This window comes from Misgurnus anguillicaudatus, chromosome 15 (assembly GCF_027580225.2).
Source record: "Misgurnus anguillicaudatus chromosome 15, ASM2758022v2, whole genome shotgun sequence".
NCBI lineage: Eukaryota > Metazoa > Chordata > Actinopteri > Cypriniformes > Cobitidae > Misgurnus > Misgurnus anguillicaudatus.
The window spans coordinates 22,649,636-22,667,593 of record NC_073351.2 but is presented as its reverse complement, the minus strand read 5'-3'; the positions used below and the strand labels follow the sequence as shown (position 1 = coordinate 22,667,593).

The window sequence follows — 17,958 nt, the reverse complement described above, 5'->3', positions numbered from 1 at the left end:
ATCGTTTACTTTGAGTATGTACCTTTTGCATATACTTAACATGTACTAATACACACTTACACACCAAAGGAAATTTAAAAACGTGAATCGAACAATTGGTGCCCTTTAACAAACACACAAACTTATGCACAGTAGGGCTGTGCCATATCATACCGTCCAACACCGGTATAATTGTTTACATGATTAAAAAAAAAGTTCAATATCACTTAGCATAGTTAACAGTAATCACAGACTAACAAAAACAACATGACAGACGGTTTTCCGAGGCAATAACAGCGCTGTTTAGAGACACACAGAGGTAGTCTCATTCACACAATCTCTCTCGCTCGCCCTCTCTCTCTTGCTCACTCGCTCGCCCTCTCTTTCTTTCTTTTTCTCTCTGTGTCTCTGTCGCTCTCTTTCTAATAACTTCATTATTAACTCCATTAGAATGCTATCAAGGGCTCAAGCCTCCATTGCCAGTTTTAAAACGACATTTTGAAACAAGCAAAAGAGCCGTTGGATGAGACGCGGAAGAAATAGTCCTACCCACAAAAAAGGAAGAATCCCATTAAATATATCATGTGATCGATGTCTTGAGGTGTGGTAACCTTAATATAAGCAGAATAATTGACTCCGGGCTGTTAAATTATTGGCATCACCACCTCGGGTGTGCATTATTTTTCTAATAATTCAACGGCCCATCGTCAATTATTCCTTACTTTATGTGAACAAAAGTGCATTTACATGTAAAATCAATTCTAAATTGTTAGCTAATGACTTGAGTTACTAGGATCTGTTGGAAGTATATGGGAAACCAGTAGAAAATCTGTGGTTAGTGTCATAGTGATGTCAAATTTTCATCCCATTTCATCTCTAGTTTGTACTTTGTTTACATTTGACTCATGCTGTGTAATCGTGTCACTACTAGTGCACTTAAATGCTGCTTCTGCCATCTTATGACAACGGATTTACACTTTGAATTAGGTAGTCTGTCATAAATGACAGCTCATTGGATGGAAAATGCCCTTCATCGTCCATATTTTTTACACCGTCATAAATATCACTACCGCAAATATTCTTAAAATATCATGATATACTTTTGGGGCTGTATCACCTAACACACCTAACATCCTTGTACATTAAATAAATGTGCACCACTCTGGACATATTTTCGTACATTAACTAGTAATAGTTCACAAACAAGACATAAACAAGATGGGTCAAACATCAAATTTAGCCTTGTGAGCTCTTACATAAATAGGTCACAGGAGGGGCTCACTGGCATTTACAACAGAGAAATCCAATACACCAAGGAAACCAAAAAAATGCCTTGAATTCTTTGAAAAGCAGGCATTATGTTCAGAGGCGGTTGCCACAAAGAAGCAAAAAAGAAAAAATCAAGGTGAATCATCGAGTCACAAGAGAGGAAGGGAAAGCCAAGTAACCCCAGCGTGCTATAATGACAAGTGCCTGTTAAGCATACATTGCGGTTTTCACACAAACAAAACCATACATTAACTGGGATGCACTTAAAAAGATTAAACCACGGGCAATTGCTACCCACCACACATAAACCAACACGGCTGCTGATTGGCTGAGAAAGAGCCCAGGCCACATTCCATTATTTACAGGAGACGTTACAATGTATGCAATGTATGAAGTGACAATGTAAATGTGTACAAATGTCACCTTTGCTTTAAAGCTTATATATTTAGTACCACATGATTGACAATATAAAGACTAACCTGGTATTTGATCCAGACACCAGAGCTATATTTAACACACTTCCCCCCACATATACAGTACTGTATGTGACTATTTATAGTGGCATCATTACATAAGCAAGGCATATATACTTCAATTATTTAAAGGTTCCGTTCTTTCTGTGTTTTTGAAGCTATGATTGTGTTTACAGTGCACAATATAACATGTGTTCATGTTTCACGTGTAAAAAAACTGCATATTTTTCCACACAATTTACTTATCGGTATACCGCTATTTTCACTGGCCTAAATATGGTCTGATGTCGTTCTTGTTCTATGAAGTCCCTCATTCAGAAATACGTAATGATGTCTGATTGTGTGGCTTATTTAGTGTGTTGTGATTCGATAGCAGCTTAGCTTGGCGTTAGCTTAGCTGGTGACTGACGTATTCCTGTGGGCGGAGTTTAGTTTAAAAAAACTGTTCGTCATTAAAGCAGGAAGTAGAGGGCTGTAGTCCAAACCGGCCGATCGCTGTAGGCTTTAAAAGGCGAATTCTGTTAAAGAAAATATACCGCCTGGCAGTGAACTTTTAGCTTGATTATTTTACAGGTAATATTTATGCTATTATAACAACATTACACACTAACTACGGTTTAAAAAATGGGATCAGGAAGAAGTGACCTTTAACACAGCTGAATGCATGATGGTATGGTGGGGAGATGTTTGGGGGTGGTGGGTCTGTCTCTCTTCAAGTCATTGAAACAGAATTTGAAAGGGTTTCGCTGCATTTCCGCCACTAGATCGACAAGCACTTCTGGAACGCTAAAATTGGTCATGGCTCTCTAATGATGCTCTTGGCCTATTTTAATGATGCTCTCACATTTCTGAGCGGCGTGCCGCAGATGGATCTATAAAAATCCAATAAACGTGCAAAACCATGAGTCTACGTACGTGCGAAGACATTCGAAAGCAACTTCCCAAAGAAATCCCAGCCAGGTTGTAAAAAGCACATTTTCTTACGCATAAGTAAGAATTATTTTTTCATATAGCCTTAAGAAGTGTGTTTTTACATAACCATTCAGTATTCAACCACAGGGAACACAAAACGCTAGGAGCAGAAACGACTCTTATGAGTCACGGCAAAGAAAGCTTCAGATGATGTGGTATATAGAAAGCATCTTCTGTCTGTAATACACTACATGTACAGCAAGTATGTATCGCATGATGAGGCAGCTCCATTTTGACTGACATAGTTTTTTTCAAGCAGCTCGTACAAACACAAAATGGATGACTGCTTTTCATAAAGGTAATAAATAACCTGTAAATGTGATTGAGCATTACAGCACATAAATATTGCTATTGGTATAGTCTTTGTCTCTCCTAGGACAGATATTCTTGCATTAGTGCAGCTAACTAACAAGACAGTGTCTGTGAATGATCCATGAGCCTGAGGAGTTTCATTTTTTTGCTTTGCCAGGTTTACACTACACAATATCTGCCACAATCTGTTTGATGTAGGGTGTCGTGGTGACTTGTAAAATATAATGGGCGCGAGGGCCCCCATCATGTCTGCAACATTTTATGTCCTGACAGAAAGATTAGGTTGTTAAATGTTTTCAGCCTTACACCCGGGTTTCGTGACTTTCGTCACATCTGTGACGCTGACCAATTGGAGCACAGAAGCTCTTCCGTATGCACCAAAACAAAAGAGAATTGAAATTTACATTCATAATATACTTGTTGACATCGCGCATGTCGATAAAGACGGCAGGCGACAAAGAGTTTAGCATAGACACAGAAGCTCATAACAAGATAAAAATATTGTCTGACCTGAACCGGGATTAGAAATGGCAAGCTATTTATTTTGAGGATGCACGTAATGTAGGCTGAGGGAAAGTGAGAGTCTGTGCCACATTTTGGCTTGATAGTAATTCTCCAACACAAACAGCTCAATAACTCATGAACCCAAATAATGTCTCACAAGAGTAAAAGACTATGCCACAGTTGGAAGGTTTTTTTGCTTTATATCACAACAAAGATCGTCTGGACTGTGTCTTAAAGTGCACCTATTTCATTGCTAAAAAACAATGTTATTTTGTGCATTTGGTATAATATAATATGTTTGCATGGTTTAGGATAAAAAAAAATTTTCATTAGGGCTGCAGCTATCAATTCTTTTTGTAATCGATTAATCTAGCACTTAATCGATCGATTAATCTGGTAATTTTTTGTGTGTTTTTAAACAACCAAAACAAATAATGCATAACAAAAATGATGTGGCTGTAAAATGATCAAGCATTTGGCTTTTATTTCTAAAATACAACATTTGGCTCCATAACGAAGCCTATTTATTGCAATTTTTACCCGTTTAGTGTCTATAAGTGGATGTTTTCGGTTCAGATGCTTATAATAATAAGCAGAGGTGGAAAGTAACGAATTACATTTACTCACGTTACTGTAATTGAGTAGTTTTTTTGTGTATTTTTACTTTTTTGAGTAGTTTTTAAAATCTGTACTTTTACTTTTACTTAAGTATGTTTTATTTAAAGTATTGTACTTCGCTACATTTTAAATCATATCCGTTACTGAGTAAAAAATATTTTTAAAAAAGCAAGGAGATAAAGACGCGCAACGGATGATTGATGGGCGGGGCCCGCGGGGGAACGCGCAAAAAGAACCATGGAGACGGACGAGACAGGCGCGCGCTAATGCAGACCCGCCTCAGTTCAAATCTAATGAAAGAAACCCCTGGTCATATTTAAGCGACCACTTTCCACTGACGCGAAGTGAGTGTTTCATTTCTATGAAAGGTAGGATTCATGCTCTTAAGTACGAAATTGCACGACGCGTTTTTAATACCATGCGCATTATCTTCCGAGGTCTAGCAGCTTCGCGTCAAGTCAAACAGAACTTCAAAACGTCCTCGAGAATGCACAGGTCATTAGACATTGCACAGAGAGAGAGAGAGAGAGAGCGCGCGAGAGAGAGAGAGCAAGAGAGAGAGAGAGAGAGCGCGCGCGCGCGCGAGAGAGAGAGAGAGAGAGAGAGAAGAATAAATGTCATCAGGTACCCAGGTCAGAGAAGTAAGAAGATAATAAACGTGTCAAATGTATATAGACATGGCACTCATCTCATTATATGCTCATTTAAACTATATATAGTTTAATAAAATAATGTATGTTACCAGCAATACATCAATTACAACCTTACTATAGTGATTGTATTTACAAGCTGCAGACCACCTTCAAAAGTGCATAACTCACATGTAAAATCATTAAACAATTCCATAAATGTTTCTTACTTTAAAAAAGCTTTTTATTTTTTTATTTTACTTTTTGTTATTGCACTTTAATTGTAAAGATGTTCCTACAATTAAAAACAACTAGTTTGAGATTTATATTCCCTTGTCGTTTTTGAACTATACTAGAATCCTCCACCTCTTCCCGCTGTAAAAAAAGTAACTTTTACTCTGAGTAAAGTTAAAATGACTTACTTTTTACTTTTACTTGAGTAGATTTTTAGACAAGTAACTTTACTTTTACTTAAGTAAAATATTATTAAAGTAACTTTACTTTTACTTGAGTACAATATTTTAGTACTTTTTCCACCTCTGATAATAAGAATGTAATGATCCCAAACTTTAGACATTATGGTCTTAGAAACAAGTGTTTTGAGGTGCTGCGCATTTCTTCTCAAGTGTGTTTTTATAAATCTTATGCCTGCCCGCTGTAGCGGAGTCGTCTAACTTCCGAAATTTGGATGCACATTCTTGCCTTTATGCAGGAGTTGATCCACACGCACAATGTATGTGCGCGCGATCGATCGACCGAACGAGAGAGAGAGAGAGAGAGAGAGAGAGAGAGAGAGAGAGAGAGAGAGAGAGAGAGAGAGAGAGAGAGATGCTTCTGAAATTGTTGTCATTTTCTAGTTTGTTTCATCAAAACCGCATCTCCGCTATTCCGCTATAAGGAGTACTCGGCATGTACTCAAGGATTTTTTTTAACTCCTCAAAAAGAATGGAGTAATGGTGACAGCCCTAAATTCAACGTAGAGATATATGCAGTATAGTCCTAACACGCATTTAAAGTGTTATCAGTGTTTTGTTAAAAAAAAATTTTTAGCAGGTAGGTCTTGTCGGCTTTATAATTTTGAAAGTAGATTGCCACACAAAAAAGGCTGGACACCCCTGATTTAATGTTTATGCTTAAAAAAGTGCATATAGCTGCTAATTGTATTTGTTGTTTGCTGCTTTTAAACTGCTGAATAAAACTTGTTAAAATGTTTTCAGTGTGTATCAGTTCTTTTTGAACCATGATAATATTGATAACCGTGATAACTTTGGTCACTATAATCATTATATGAAATTTTCTAACCGTCCCATCCTTAGTGACATCGTTTACTTCAGGGTTTGTTCCTTTTGCATATCGTTAACATGTACTAATACACACTTACACACCAAAGAAAATGTAAAACCGTGAATCGGACAATAGGTGCTCTTTAATAAAAAAAATTTTTTTGAGAAGTAATGGTCACAGCTCTATAATATTAAAATACTTTAGTGCAATTTTATCAATAAACAAAATATTCAGTTCTTCTTATGCATCTTAAAGGCTCTCTAAGCGAATCTGCGAGACGTTAGTTATTGTTGACGTTTGAAACTGTTTTCAAACAGACGGAGCATAGCTAAGTCCTCCCCCTTCCTTCCGTGCTTTCATGAACGCGCCCAACCCCCACCCCCAAATCCTTTTTGTCGTTTATTGGCTGGAATACTTTGTTTTGTTATGTGATGCTAGGTTTGGCCACTTGTTGATATTGCCGTTTGTGAAGCCTGGGCTGTCTACAGAGATCGTGTTTTTTTACAGTTTGATCAGCGGACAGGCAGCAAGCAGATAGTAAGGAGATGTTTCCGGTATGTAACAAAAAATGTTTTATGGTCTAAAACGCTTCAATTCGCTTAGAGCGCCTTTAAATATAGTGTTTAATTGTAGGTGTGTACTGTAGGTTTTGCACCACTGCTTTTAGTCTAGGGCGGCTATGCAAAGGTCCTACAGATGGCGGTACAATAAAAAACACATTAAACCCCATAAATAGGAGGACAGCAGTGGCTGAGGTAAAGAAGGAGGCTGGCAACAGACCAGTAACTGGGTCTGGATGAAGAGACGGCTCTGCCTTTTAGTTTTCAGTGAGAAATAGCCTCATCCACAATGACATTTAAAGGACTATTCAGCCCCTCCCTTGTTTTGATTTGGCTGCTAAGCTTTGAGGAATGAAGAACAGAGCTTTAAGGGCAGTAGTGGTATGCACTTAAAAATGTATATGAAAAATATTTTGTTAAGCGGTATTACTGGTAACACAACAAATAGTAAGAGAAGCATGTCAAACAAATTCAAGTTCTCTCTTGTACATAAATTATACATGCATATAAAAGACACCACTTTTTATGCATGTAGCTTTTTAATATGTATGTAGCAGCCTATCCGTCTTCTCTTACATCTGCACATAGGGCAGATGTGCACTGGAACAGGAGATGTGTGATGTATAAATGCTGTGTCCGCTGGCAAGCAAGGACACATTTCTACCCCCTAAAAGACTATGGATAGCAATTTGTATGCTAGTAGGATCTTGGCTCAGCCTAATTTCAGAACAGCATATCTCCGTAGACAGTGGGAAGGACAAAACAGCCCCAGAAGAGCTACATATCAACAAAGGCCTGACTGTGCGGGACACTTAATGAAGTCATACTTTTCATCTAGAAGAAGATTCAAGCCCTCCATGATTCAAGTGTAGAATTATAATCATATACTGTAATCTTTCTCATTACTTACAATATCTTTGAACTGAGTGGACCGCAGAGTACAATCTGCTTTTAAACATAACCACAGAGGATTTGCTGTCACAAAAAAACAAAGCCCCATGATATGCAACTAAAGTCTGTTGATTTTTCACCTGACAAAACATTAACTCGTAAAAATGTGCATTAGAAATTATACTGGATGTCATTTAAAAAAAATATATACTGAACAGTATGACATTGTGAACAGACTGTACTTCCACACCTGACAGTTTTGTTTTTAAGCTGTCAACTCTATCTAAAACTAATTGGCATATTCATACTAACTATATCCTGGTATCTGTCAACAAAAAACAAAAAATTGTCTATTGCAAGCATTCCCACATCCCAAAAGTGTCATTTGATGAACAACTTACAATAAAAGTAAAGCATTATTCCATTCAAAAACTCCTTAATCTAGGATATCACACTCCAGTATGGGATAAAGGGAATGTGGACTTCCTTTTCGACTTTGTAATTGTGATAGCTTAACAATAGATGATGTTGGGATATCTGTGTGATGTTAGGCTTTAAGGGTTAAGACAACATTTCCACATCATAAGCCTAATCTCTCTAAAACAGAGCCTGATGAGGCAGCGGCTGTCAGATCAACAGGGCTGGACCTCAGCTGGGCCGCAGCCAAACATAACAGCAAGTTAACATGGTGCCCATGACCCGAGCGCTCACTCACTCACACAGCTAATAACCCAAACAAGGCACTCACTGTCATCATATTTAACAATCTCACAGTCAAAATGAAAGCCTCCATGAAGTCCTTTATACAGGGTTCCCAAACCTTAGTTAACTTCAAATTCAAGGACCTTTCAAGGACTTTCCAGGTCCAATACCCTAAAATTCAAGGTCTAAATGTGGGGACACATTTCAAGTGAGAGCAAGGTTACATCGTGTTACCTTTTAAAATACATTGTTACAGTTCCCTTTCGAAGGAACTCACGCTGCGTCACTGCAGGGACACTGTGGGGACTCTTCCAGGGGAAAGTGCGTCTGAATGTGTATATCAAATTTAACCAATGGTGAGGCTTAACAACAAAGACAGGTTGACGCGAGAGCCAGGAAGTATATCGCTATCTAAAATATTGCCAAAGACGGCGTTACAGGGACGCAGGAAGTATGACAAGGGAGACGCAGCGTCTCGTTCCCTTCTGAGGAAACAACAGTTACATACGTAACCCAAGATGTTTTCATGTGTCAAACACAACTATGCAAAAAAGCATTTTGGTATGAATCAACATTCACATACAGAAGATATAAGCATTTAAAGCGAACTGTTTAGCATGTGTGCTTAAAACATCTAGAATTTATATGATATTATCCTACACTACACAAGGAATAATATAAATTTTTTTCCCAGAAAACTTAAAAAATACATTCAAGCACATTCAATGACCTTTATCCATGTATGTATATTTTCAAAAACTTCCCAGGGCAGGGCCTTGCAGGGCTCCAGACTGCCAGCAAATGGTGGCATTTTGCCACCAAAATTTGAGAGTGCCAATGAATTTTACATCCAGTCGCACATGTGCGACCAGGAAATTTGGCCTTTTTTTGTGATGTGACACTGAATTTGAAACAGGACATTGTACTTTCTGCATCTATCATCAAAGTATTTATTAGTAATACAGTGGAAATTTGTAGAAATTTGAATATTTGGTTAGCATGTTGATTTACGGTGTGTGCCCCAAAATTTTTCGGTTGCGCCCCTAAAATTTTCAGTTGGGGGCCACTGTGCTCCTAGTGAAAAAAGTTAGTCTGGAGCCCTGCCTTGAATTTTTTCCAGCAAATTCACAAACTTTCAAGGATTTCAAGGACCCGTGGGAACCTTGTTTATATAGGGTAAAGGGAATTTCAGATTTTAAACTTTTAATCTTTTCCTGAGTTTTTTGTTGCCTTCTTGGATACTTAAGAAATCTAAACAACATGTCCGACTCAGATCCCTGTGCCGCTTAATTTATGTCACACATTTCGGATTGAAAGGTTGATTTTGTGTTAATGGTTCAGAATGTGTGCAGGACGTAATGGGAGGCTCTGAAAAACATCTTGAGATCATCTATAAATCCAAATGCTTTTGGGTTTCTTATAGCATTCACTGCTGTCTATCTAACCGCTTACCCGCACACACAACTAACTGAGTGGCAGCACGAGGATCAACTAAGCTACTCTTACGATCATGTATGTAGAAATATGGTTCTGCTTTTTGCATTTGACACAGAGAATAAAAAATGTGACAGAAGGCGGGGGGGAGGTAGAGAACACGAAAGCAAAGAAGAGAGGGAGAGAAAGATCAGCGCAAACAGCACCAAGCTGTTCTCCTTTTTGATTTTCATGTTATATTCTGTTTCCTATACATCCAGAGTGTGTTGTGTTATTTTATCAGCCTGTCACAGTGCAACAACCATGTAGCACACAAAAATAATGTGTTGAAGGGTAAGTCCCTCACTGTAACAGCCATGTAAACATAAAACGAGGTTGTGGCTCCATACATGGACTCCACTTAATATGCATTCACGTATAGAGGGTAAACATGTTTACTGTCGCAAACAATAGCATTAGCTCACATGCTAAACAGTTTTGCAAAGATATTAGCAGCTGCACAGCAGGTAGATTGTTACTGATAGCAAGCAATCAATGTTCCTGAGCCAGGTTTTTGGCAAGGTTTTGCTAGTAGTCACACAAAAAACTAAGTGAACCAATGCTTTTGAAGCGAGACTTAGCTGTGAACATCTTGCACCTTAGGATGCATGTGGGCTCTGTTCCAAAACCTAGTGAACTGCCTACGCAGTGCATAGCATTTAATGGCATCTAAGTTGTGCTTTTGGAAAGCTGTTCGCAAATGTGGGCAGTATACTGCCCCATAAAAGAGCATCGCTCGTATCCCTTGAGTAAAAAAAATTCCATCATGCACTTTGACAAAGATCAGTGTGGTTAATATAATACTTAAAAGTAATGATAAAAGGTTAAACTATAAAAAAAACTACTATTTTACTCAAATATTTCAGTTACTCTAAAAAGGCGGATGCTTATATAAGCAGCACACAGCTCACCGGGTTTTGGAAGAAAGCCATACTGTTACTTGCTACAATGAGAAACTTACTTACGAACTAAAACCTAACTGGCATATCTGGTTTTGTGGTTTCAAATTTTGACCCCGAGCAAGCAAACATTTTTGGCTTTCAGGCTCCATTAGCTAGAGCAGTACACAACCAATGCTAAGCAGCATAAACCCATATAAACTAGCACTGGGATTTTAGTCTTGGCTTGTATTCTTAGTAAAATAAAATGTAAATAAATATAAAATGTGAAAAAATGACACTTAAAAAAAATTTGCTTCACAGTGATGCCATAGAAGTTTCTTTGGTTCCCCAAAGAACCTTTCAGTGAAAGGTTCTTAAAAGAAGCATTTCTTTATGTTAACATACAGCCAAAAATGGTAAATCTATGGCATAGTATGACACACTAGTCTTTTTAAGAGTGTAACTAATAAACAATTAATTAACTCAGCATTTAATATTTAGGGTTCCCACACCTTAGTTAACTTCAAATTCAAAGACCTTTCAAGGACTTTCCAGGTTCAATAAATACCCTCAAATTCAAGGACTGAATGTGGGGACACATTTCAAGTGAGAGCAAGGTTACATCGTGTTACCTTTTAAGATACATTGTTACAGTAAATTCCTTTTCGAGGGAACTTGCACTGCGTCACTGCAGTGACACTTTGGGGACGCCTCCAAGGGTAAGTGCGTCTGAATGTGTAAATCAAATTTAACCAATGGTGAGGCTTAACAACAAAGACAGGGTGATGCGGGAGCCAGGAAGTATATCACTATCGGAAATATTGCCAAAGACGGCGTTACAAGGATGCAGGAAGTATGGCAAGGGAGATGCAGCGTCTCGTTCCCTTCTCAGGGAACAACAGTACATACGTAACCCGAGACGTTTTCATTTGTCAAACACAACTATGCAAAAAAAGCATTTTGGTATGAATCAACATTTGCAGACAGAAGATATAAGCATTTAACGCGAACAGTTTAGCATGTGTGCTTAAAAAGTCTAGAACTTTATGATATTATCCTACACTACACAGGGAATAATATGGATTTTTTTCCAGAAAGCTTCGTGCATAAAATAGATTCAAGCACTTTCAATGACGTGTATCTATGTATATATATTTTCAAAAACTTCTCAGGGCCTTGAATTTTTCCCCCCAGATTCACAAACTTTCAAGGACTTCAAGGACTTGTGGGAACCTTGAATATTTTTTGCGTAGTAGTCGTCTGTAGTTTCTGCAGTCCTGCCACTGTACACAGTTCAGGCTCCGAACTATTACTCCATTCAACACTTCTGGCTTTAAGAATGAAAATAATTCACATGTATAGATCTACTGTATATCCAGATCTCATTGTAGGACAGTTCGCAGTTTTCAAAGTGACATATCTCCATGAAATATCATTCATATGCCTTTAAATGATACCTTTGGAGGTTCAGTGCCCAGAAAGATGATACTAGCATAGAAACTGAGCCACAGTTTGAACGGGGCTGCTTTTAAAAGCATGTTTAAAAAGGTTCGTAGTAATGCTACTTCATTATTAATTGGAATACGTCCGCTCATTGTTTCAAATGAAAAATGATACATCTCACCAAAGCCTTTTTTCAGCTCGCTAATTAATCGCATAGCTAACGTCTTCTTAATAATACATAGGATTGCTTTTTCATCCTCTGTGTATCAACTGCAATATTTACAGTATGGTCTACAAAATTAACAAAATGGCTGATATACCATTCAAAGTCTGCACAGAAACGTTTGGCTACCATTACCCCATAGAAACAAATGGGACCATTGTGCTTAAGGGGGTTGCTGCGGACAGGGAAACAGGAATGAGGGAGAGGAAAGAGAAACAGAGAAAGAGATAGCATATCCGCGAGGGGAAACCAGCTGGGAAATACTTGCAGCCAAGGGAACCGAATCATAAAGACAGCAGTGACTAAAATGCATGGAAAACACCCTGGAAAAAAACGGAAAAGGGGGATTGACATGAATAACACTGATCTGCTAAAGTCGCTGGGTATAAACTAATCAGACAGAGACAGAAAGTGAAGAGGTGGAATGACTCAAAAAGATGCCCATCATTCTGCCAATATACTGGCCTAGAAACAAGCAATAGTCCTGACCTCTATTTCAAAAATATCCTTTTTTAACTTTTTTATTCCATGGCAAACATCTGACCTTAATGCAAGGATAAACAGGGACAAATGCTGGACCATGACCTACCAAATCCCTTTAACTCAGCTTTTCTGCTGCCCCCTGAGCATCTACTACTGTATCACTAGAAGTACCTCAGGTGAACTTTTCCTTTAAGAAAACATAATTGGAAAACCATATTGATCGACCGCTACTCTAAATAATACGGAGGATGCATCAATATTTATGGTGGTTAAGGCCCTGAATTGTCACTATAAGCTTTTCTCTGATACGCACTTTCAGTTGAGCATGAACAAAAGAGCATCAACTCTATAAAATCTCTGTACTGAATCTCTGTAAACTTTGTTTAAACCACACATGCAGGGGAAAATAACTACGTGTGCAATTAATGTTAATGTGTACTGTACACATTTAATGGTGCCGGTGCAAAGATTGAACACTTACCCTAAGAGCTTCAATGACCAGATCTCTGGCCTCGAGCTCTCCCTCCATGATGCTCAGGAGGGTCAGGAGCTCTGGTTTGCTCAGGTTATCAATGTTCAGCTCACATTTCTGAAACACACAGAGCAATAAGATGAGCCTTTTAACAGGAAAATGACAATGCATATTTAAGATGGTCGATCAGATCTTTGGCAGAAAAGGTGTTGAGTGGGCATCAGTTGCACTGCCCACAGTATAAAGTTTTTACAGAAACATTAAGCAACTACATTTGAAAACTGAACTTGTGTCAGATTTGATCTTTTTTGGATTATAATTTGATTTACTGATTTGGAAAATTGTTAAGCCAATACTAATTCCATTATTCTGTGACATTGATGTGTCATCAGATTATTGTTTTAAAACCAAAATTTAAAAAGCAACCAATGCAATTGCAGTTTTATACAGTGATAAATTATATATATATCCCTGTATGGAGTACTGGAGAAAAACTGTGAAAAATGTAGAAAATGTGCGAGTTGCAACAACATGCTCACCAGCTGTAAAACCACTCAATATCTGATAAGACCAGATAAGCAGACCTATTTGCATTGGTACACTTAAATCATTATTATATAGTCACACCAGACTGTTTGCCTTCGATTTGACATAAGATATACCATATCAATATCAAGACCTACTTTTCTTCACAACATTAATTATTTAAGTCTTTTGTTGGAAATGTCCTACAGTGTAAATAAAACAAATGAAGAAGCCCCAGAAATCCATCCTTTACATTATAACATACAAGAGACTAATAGTTTGTCGTTGAAATTAGTATTTAATAAGTATATTGAAGACAATATTGTATACACAATAGCACAATTGTATTACAGGATTTGATCGGATGAATAATAATTTGGGTTTCAAATTCTTATGGGGCAGTAACTTTAGCTTTAATCACCAGTGACCTTTCCACAAATCATGTGATTGGTTGGGAGGACCATTAGATAGATGTCAGACCAGCTTCTTACCATATACTGTAATATGTATTTATATATAAAGTAAATAAATATAGATTTTTGAAAAGGACTAAAAGTATGCATAACAAAATGCTGTGCGGCTTTATATATATGCAAAAATGTCCTATAGCATACAGTAGACTTCAGATAAACTTCTGAAACAATATGTAAACACTTTTAATGACTATAACATCTCTAAGATCACAACATAAATTTCAATTATAAATAAATAATGCTTTTAGAATGAGACTTGCAATTCCAGCCTTTGGTTGGAATCTACATATAAAGCAATCCTGAGACTGCTGAAGTAAAAAAAAACTCAATACTTGGCAATGGAAGATGCTGTTGTTGACCAGGTCTTGCAGATTCCTTTCTAAAATGCAATGTAAACCATTTTAATTTCTCTTGCTTTTCTTAAGCCAGATTGGATATGGATGGGTCAAACCACTTGAGTATACTTGATAAACAGAACCCCTTCCCCCACCTTGACCCACTCATAGATCTAGTATACCTTTCATGAGCCCTTGAGAGAGGTGTCCTGGTAGATACACAAGACAGAGATTTATGGCTTAACACCTATGGCCAATGGGCAATGCTGATGCCTGTGCACCTGTTCAACCCAACTCTAAATGTAAACGGGCATCCAGCAGTTAAAGCGGATCAGATTGGTTGGGTGACACAGTACTCTGAACTATGCCAGCTGAGTCACTAAAATTCAGACCGATTTAGAAACATCTCCAGTGAACAGCCCCCACCCCCATCCACCTCCGCTTCATTACATCTCTCTTTATCTCCACATTTCTGTGCTATTCTGTGTATCACTGAATAATGAGAACAATCATTTGTAAGAATTTGCTGTATGGCTGGTTATAGCACTTCAAATGACGTTTGGCCTGTCATGCAAATTAATTTACAAAGATGGAGGGTAAGATGAGATACAAATCTTACAGTTGACAAATCAACTAAAGACCGCCCTTTACCGTAAGACACTGCATGCAGATCAATACAAATGAGAGCAAGGAGTACCTCTGAGCATTAAAGCAGACCACTGTACTGTAGGGTTCTAGCACCTCTCCTGGGGGTACTATTGATTTTTTTAAGGGTGGTGAGTGCATTCTTGCACATTTGTTGATAATGTGTCATAAGACTCAATAATGTCACTTTTTAAGTATACATAATTATTTATGCTTAATTACTGCATTATGCAATTATGCATATTATAAATTGACCAACCCACACACATAAACTCTATAAATTAAATTATATAAAATTTCATTTATACGTATAAATATATAAGGGTCTGTATATATTTTTATTAATTATATTTCATTGTTGCATTGGAATAATAATAATAATAATAATATATAAAAATATATAATGAATATTATTATTCCAGTGCAACAGTGAAATAAAATATACAATTTAAATATAAATATATGCATATAACTATATATAAACTACCAATTTAACTGATAAGTGTGTCAGTTAAACAGTTAAAGTCGGTCATAAGCTAACCACAGCACCGTAATTTGCCCGTGCTAAAATCGTGATTTTGTTTAAACCGTTCGTCGATATCATAATCGCGCTTTCAGTTCGTGACACGTATAACGTAAATATAACAAATTATACACGCAAATAAATGTTCTACGTTCGGTGACAAAAAATAAGGTGCGCTAACCATGGTAATGTCACAAATACCGCGTAGACACGAAAGAAAATAACCGTGTACTAATAGAATATTGTGTTTTGTGAAGGGCACGATACGGTTTTTATATTTTAAAATGACACATTTTTAAAGTAACATTCAAGCGGCGCGAATTGTATATTCCAGTCTCCTCCAAACATCGTATACGGATCACCGTAACACATCCACTGATGTGATTCCCACCGCTGCACGATTTCTATTATATTAACGTTACCTCGTTCCCGTTATCATTCACATTTCCGGTCATTGTGATTATGGCTGATAAGTGTCAGTTTATGTGTAAATGGTTCTCACCGCTTCGACGCCCCCAAGACCACTGGTTACCAGTGTTTGTAGTGGAGGTGGCTGCTCCCCTTTCGCTCCGTCCGACGCCATCTTCTCACTGTAGAGGAGGACTGCTCAAGCTTAGACACCACCACACACATCAAATAACGCATTCGGCACTGATTTAACTATTACACTGCTGCAAACAAATCTCGAAGAGCCAATTATTCATCTTCCAGCATTAAATGTAAAGTAAAGCTGTAGACGTGTGGTGAGGAATAGATTTGAACGCGAGCAGGTTGCGTTAAATGAATGTAGGCGTGAACACAGTCCAGATGTAAACCTGAAAAGAGGTGTCAACCTAGTCCATGAGGAGGGAGTGACACGAATACGATCTTATTTTAGCACTGCTTGGGTTAACCTCTGTGTCGCCAATTTATTTTGTATTTGAGGATTTGTTTAAATAAATGATGAATATGAATGTTATTTGAGGCTTATGAAAACACAATCACACTGTTTGACAAGCAGGCAAGCATCTTGACTAGACCTAAATTATACATTTCAAGTGACAAAACACACTAAACAGCCAGAGGGGGTTTAACATAATTTGTTGAAACTAAAGAAGTGAAATTTGTATTAGTGTTTGTGTAGAGCACGTAAACACTATGACGTAAAACACCCTGCACATATTACTTTATATTACATCATGATGCCCACACAGGAGGACAGAAAAGAACTCCAAATAACAAAATTACACAGAGCATAATTCTGGGGGAAAGTACGCATTTGTGCGTAAGAAAAGAGTTTGCACTTGGACGTAACAGAATTGCATTTCAGTTGTTTACAATAATTTTGTTTATTAATTCAGTAGAATTGTAGACCATCCGATATTTAAAGATACTCATTTCAACATACTACAGTTTGTAACACACTGTTATTAGCACAGATAATACATAGATAATAGATATTCATGACAAATAATCACATCTGTGAATTGGGATGCAGGGCATAAGGCATCTTTCAGAGTGTGGCACCATGTGTTTCTGTTCTTACAATAAAATTCTTATTCTTACAATAAAATTCACGGGTCGATTTCAACACTACATTACAGCAATTGTGATGTAATTAAAAAAACAGATCAGGAACAGATAATTCTATCAAATTTATTGATTTATTTTAGTCAGTGGGTTTTTGGCATTACTTTATTTTTTTAAGTAATGCCAAACTTTATTCAACAAAATTCAACAAAACTTTACTAAATCAAACTATTGCAAATTATATATATATATATACACTAAACTTAAACAACTTTAGCTAAATAAGATTAAAACTACACGGTGCTTCCATTACAATACTTCAGATAAATTGCTCACTGTCCATCCCTAAAGGCTCCTGAATAAAAAATTAGGTGCTATCAAACTCCTAACACTGTTGATAGCTACTCACATAAGTCATTAGTTTCCCACCCTATCTGTTGTTGGTTTCATAACTGAGACCTATCTATAATGCACTGTCTAATACTCACACATACAGTAATGCAGGCTTATAATCTAGGGCTTAATTTTCATCTAAATAGATAATTAGCATTGCATCATTTTGCAGTTAAATGTTTTTAGTCAAAGCAACTTTAAGTGAAGGTCGCTTAAGTTACTCTGACTAAAAACACATAACTGCAATGTAAATGGTTTAGTGGAGTGATGTTAATAGATAATAATATGGTAATACATAGTTTTAACCTTTAGACAATGTTATGGACTCCAGACAGCCCTTTATTAATGATAAAAAGTACATTATATGTGTTGGTTGTGAATTACATT

The 17,958-nt window shown here is 37.2% G+C and overlaps 1 protein-coding gene across 1 annotated transcript in view; it reads right to left on the bottom strand.

The window, feature by feature from the left end:
- Positions 1-16,494, bottom strand: part of cttnbp2 (cortactin binding protein 2) — a 52,483-nt gene extending 35,989 nt beyond the window's left edge. Inside the window, exons 1-2 of the mRNA XM_055173319.2 lie at positions 16,172-16,494; positions 13,178-13,285 (exon numbers count right to left, since the gene is read on the bottom strand). Coding sequence (XP_055029294.2) covers positions 13,178-13,285; positions 16,172-16,252 — 189 coding nt within the window. The 5' untranslated portion in view covers positions 16,253-16,494. The remainder of the gene's footprint in view (positions 1-13,177; positions 13,286-16,171) is intronic.
- Positions 16,495-17,958: the final 1,464 nt, after the last annotated feature.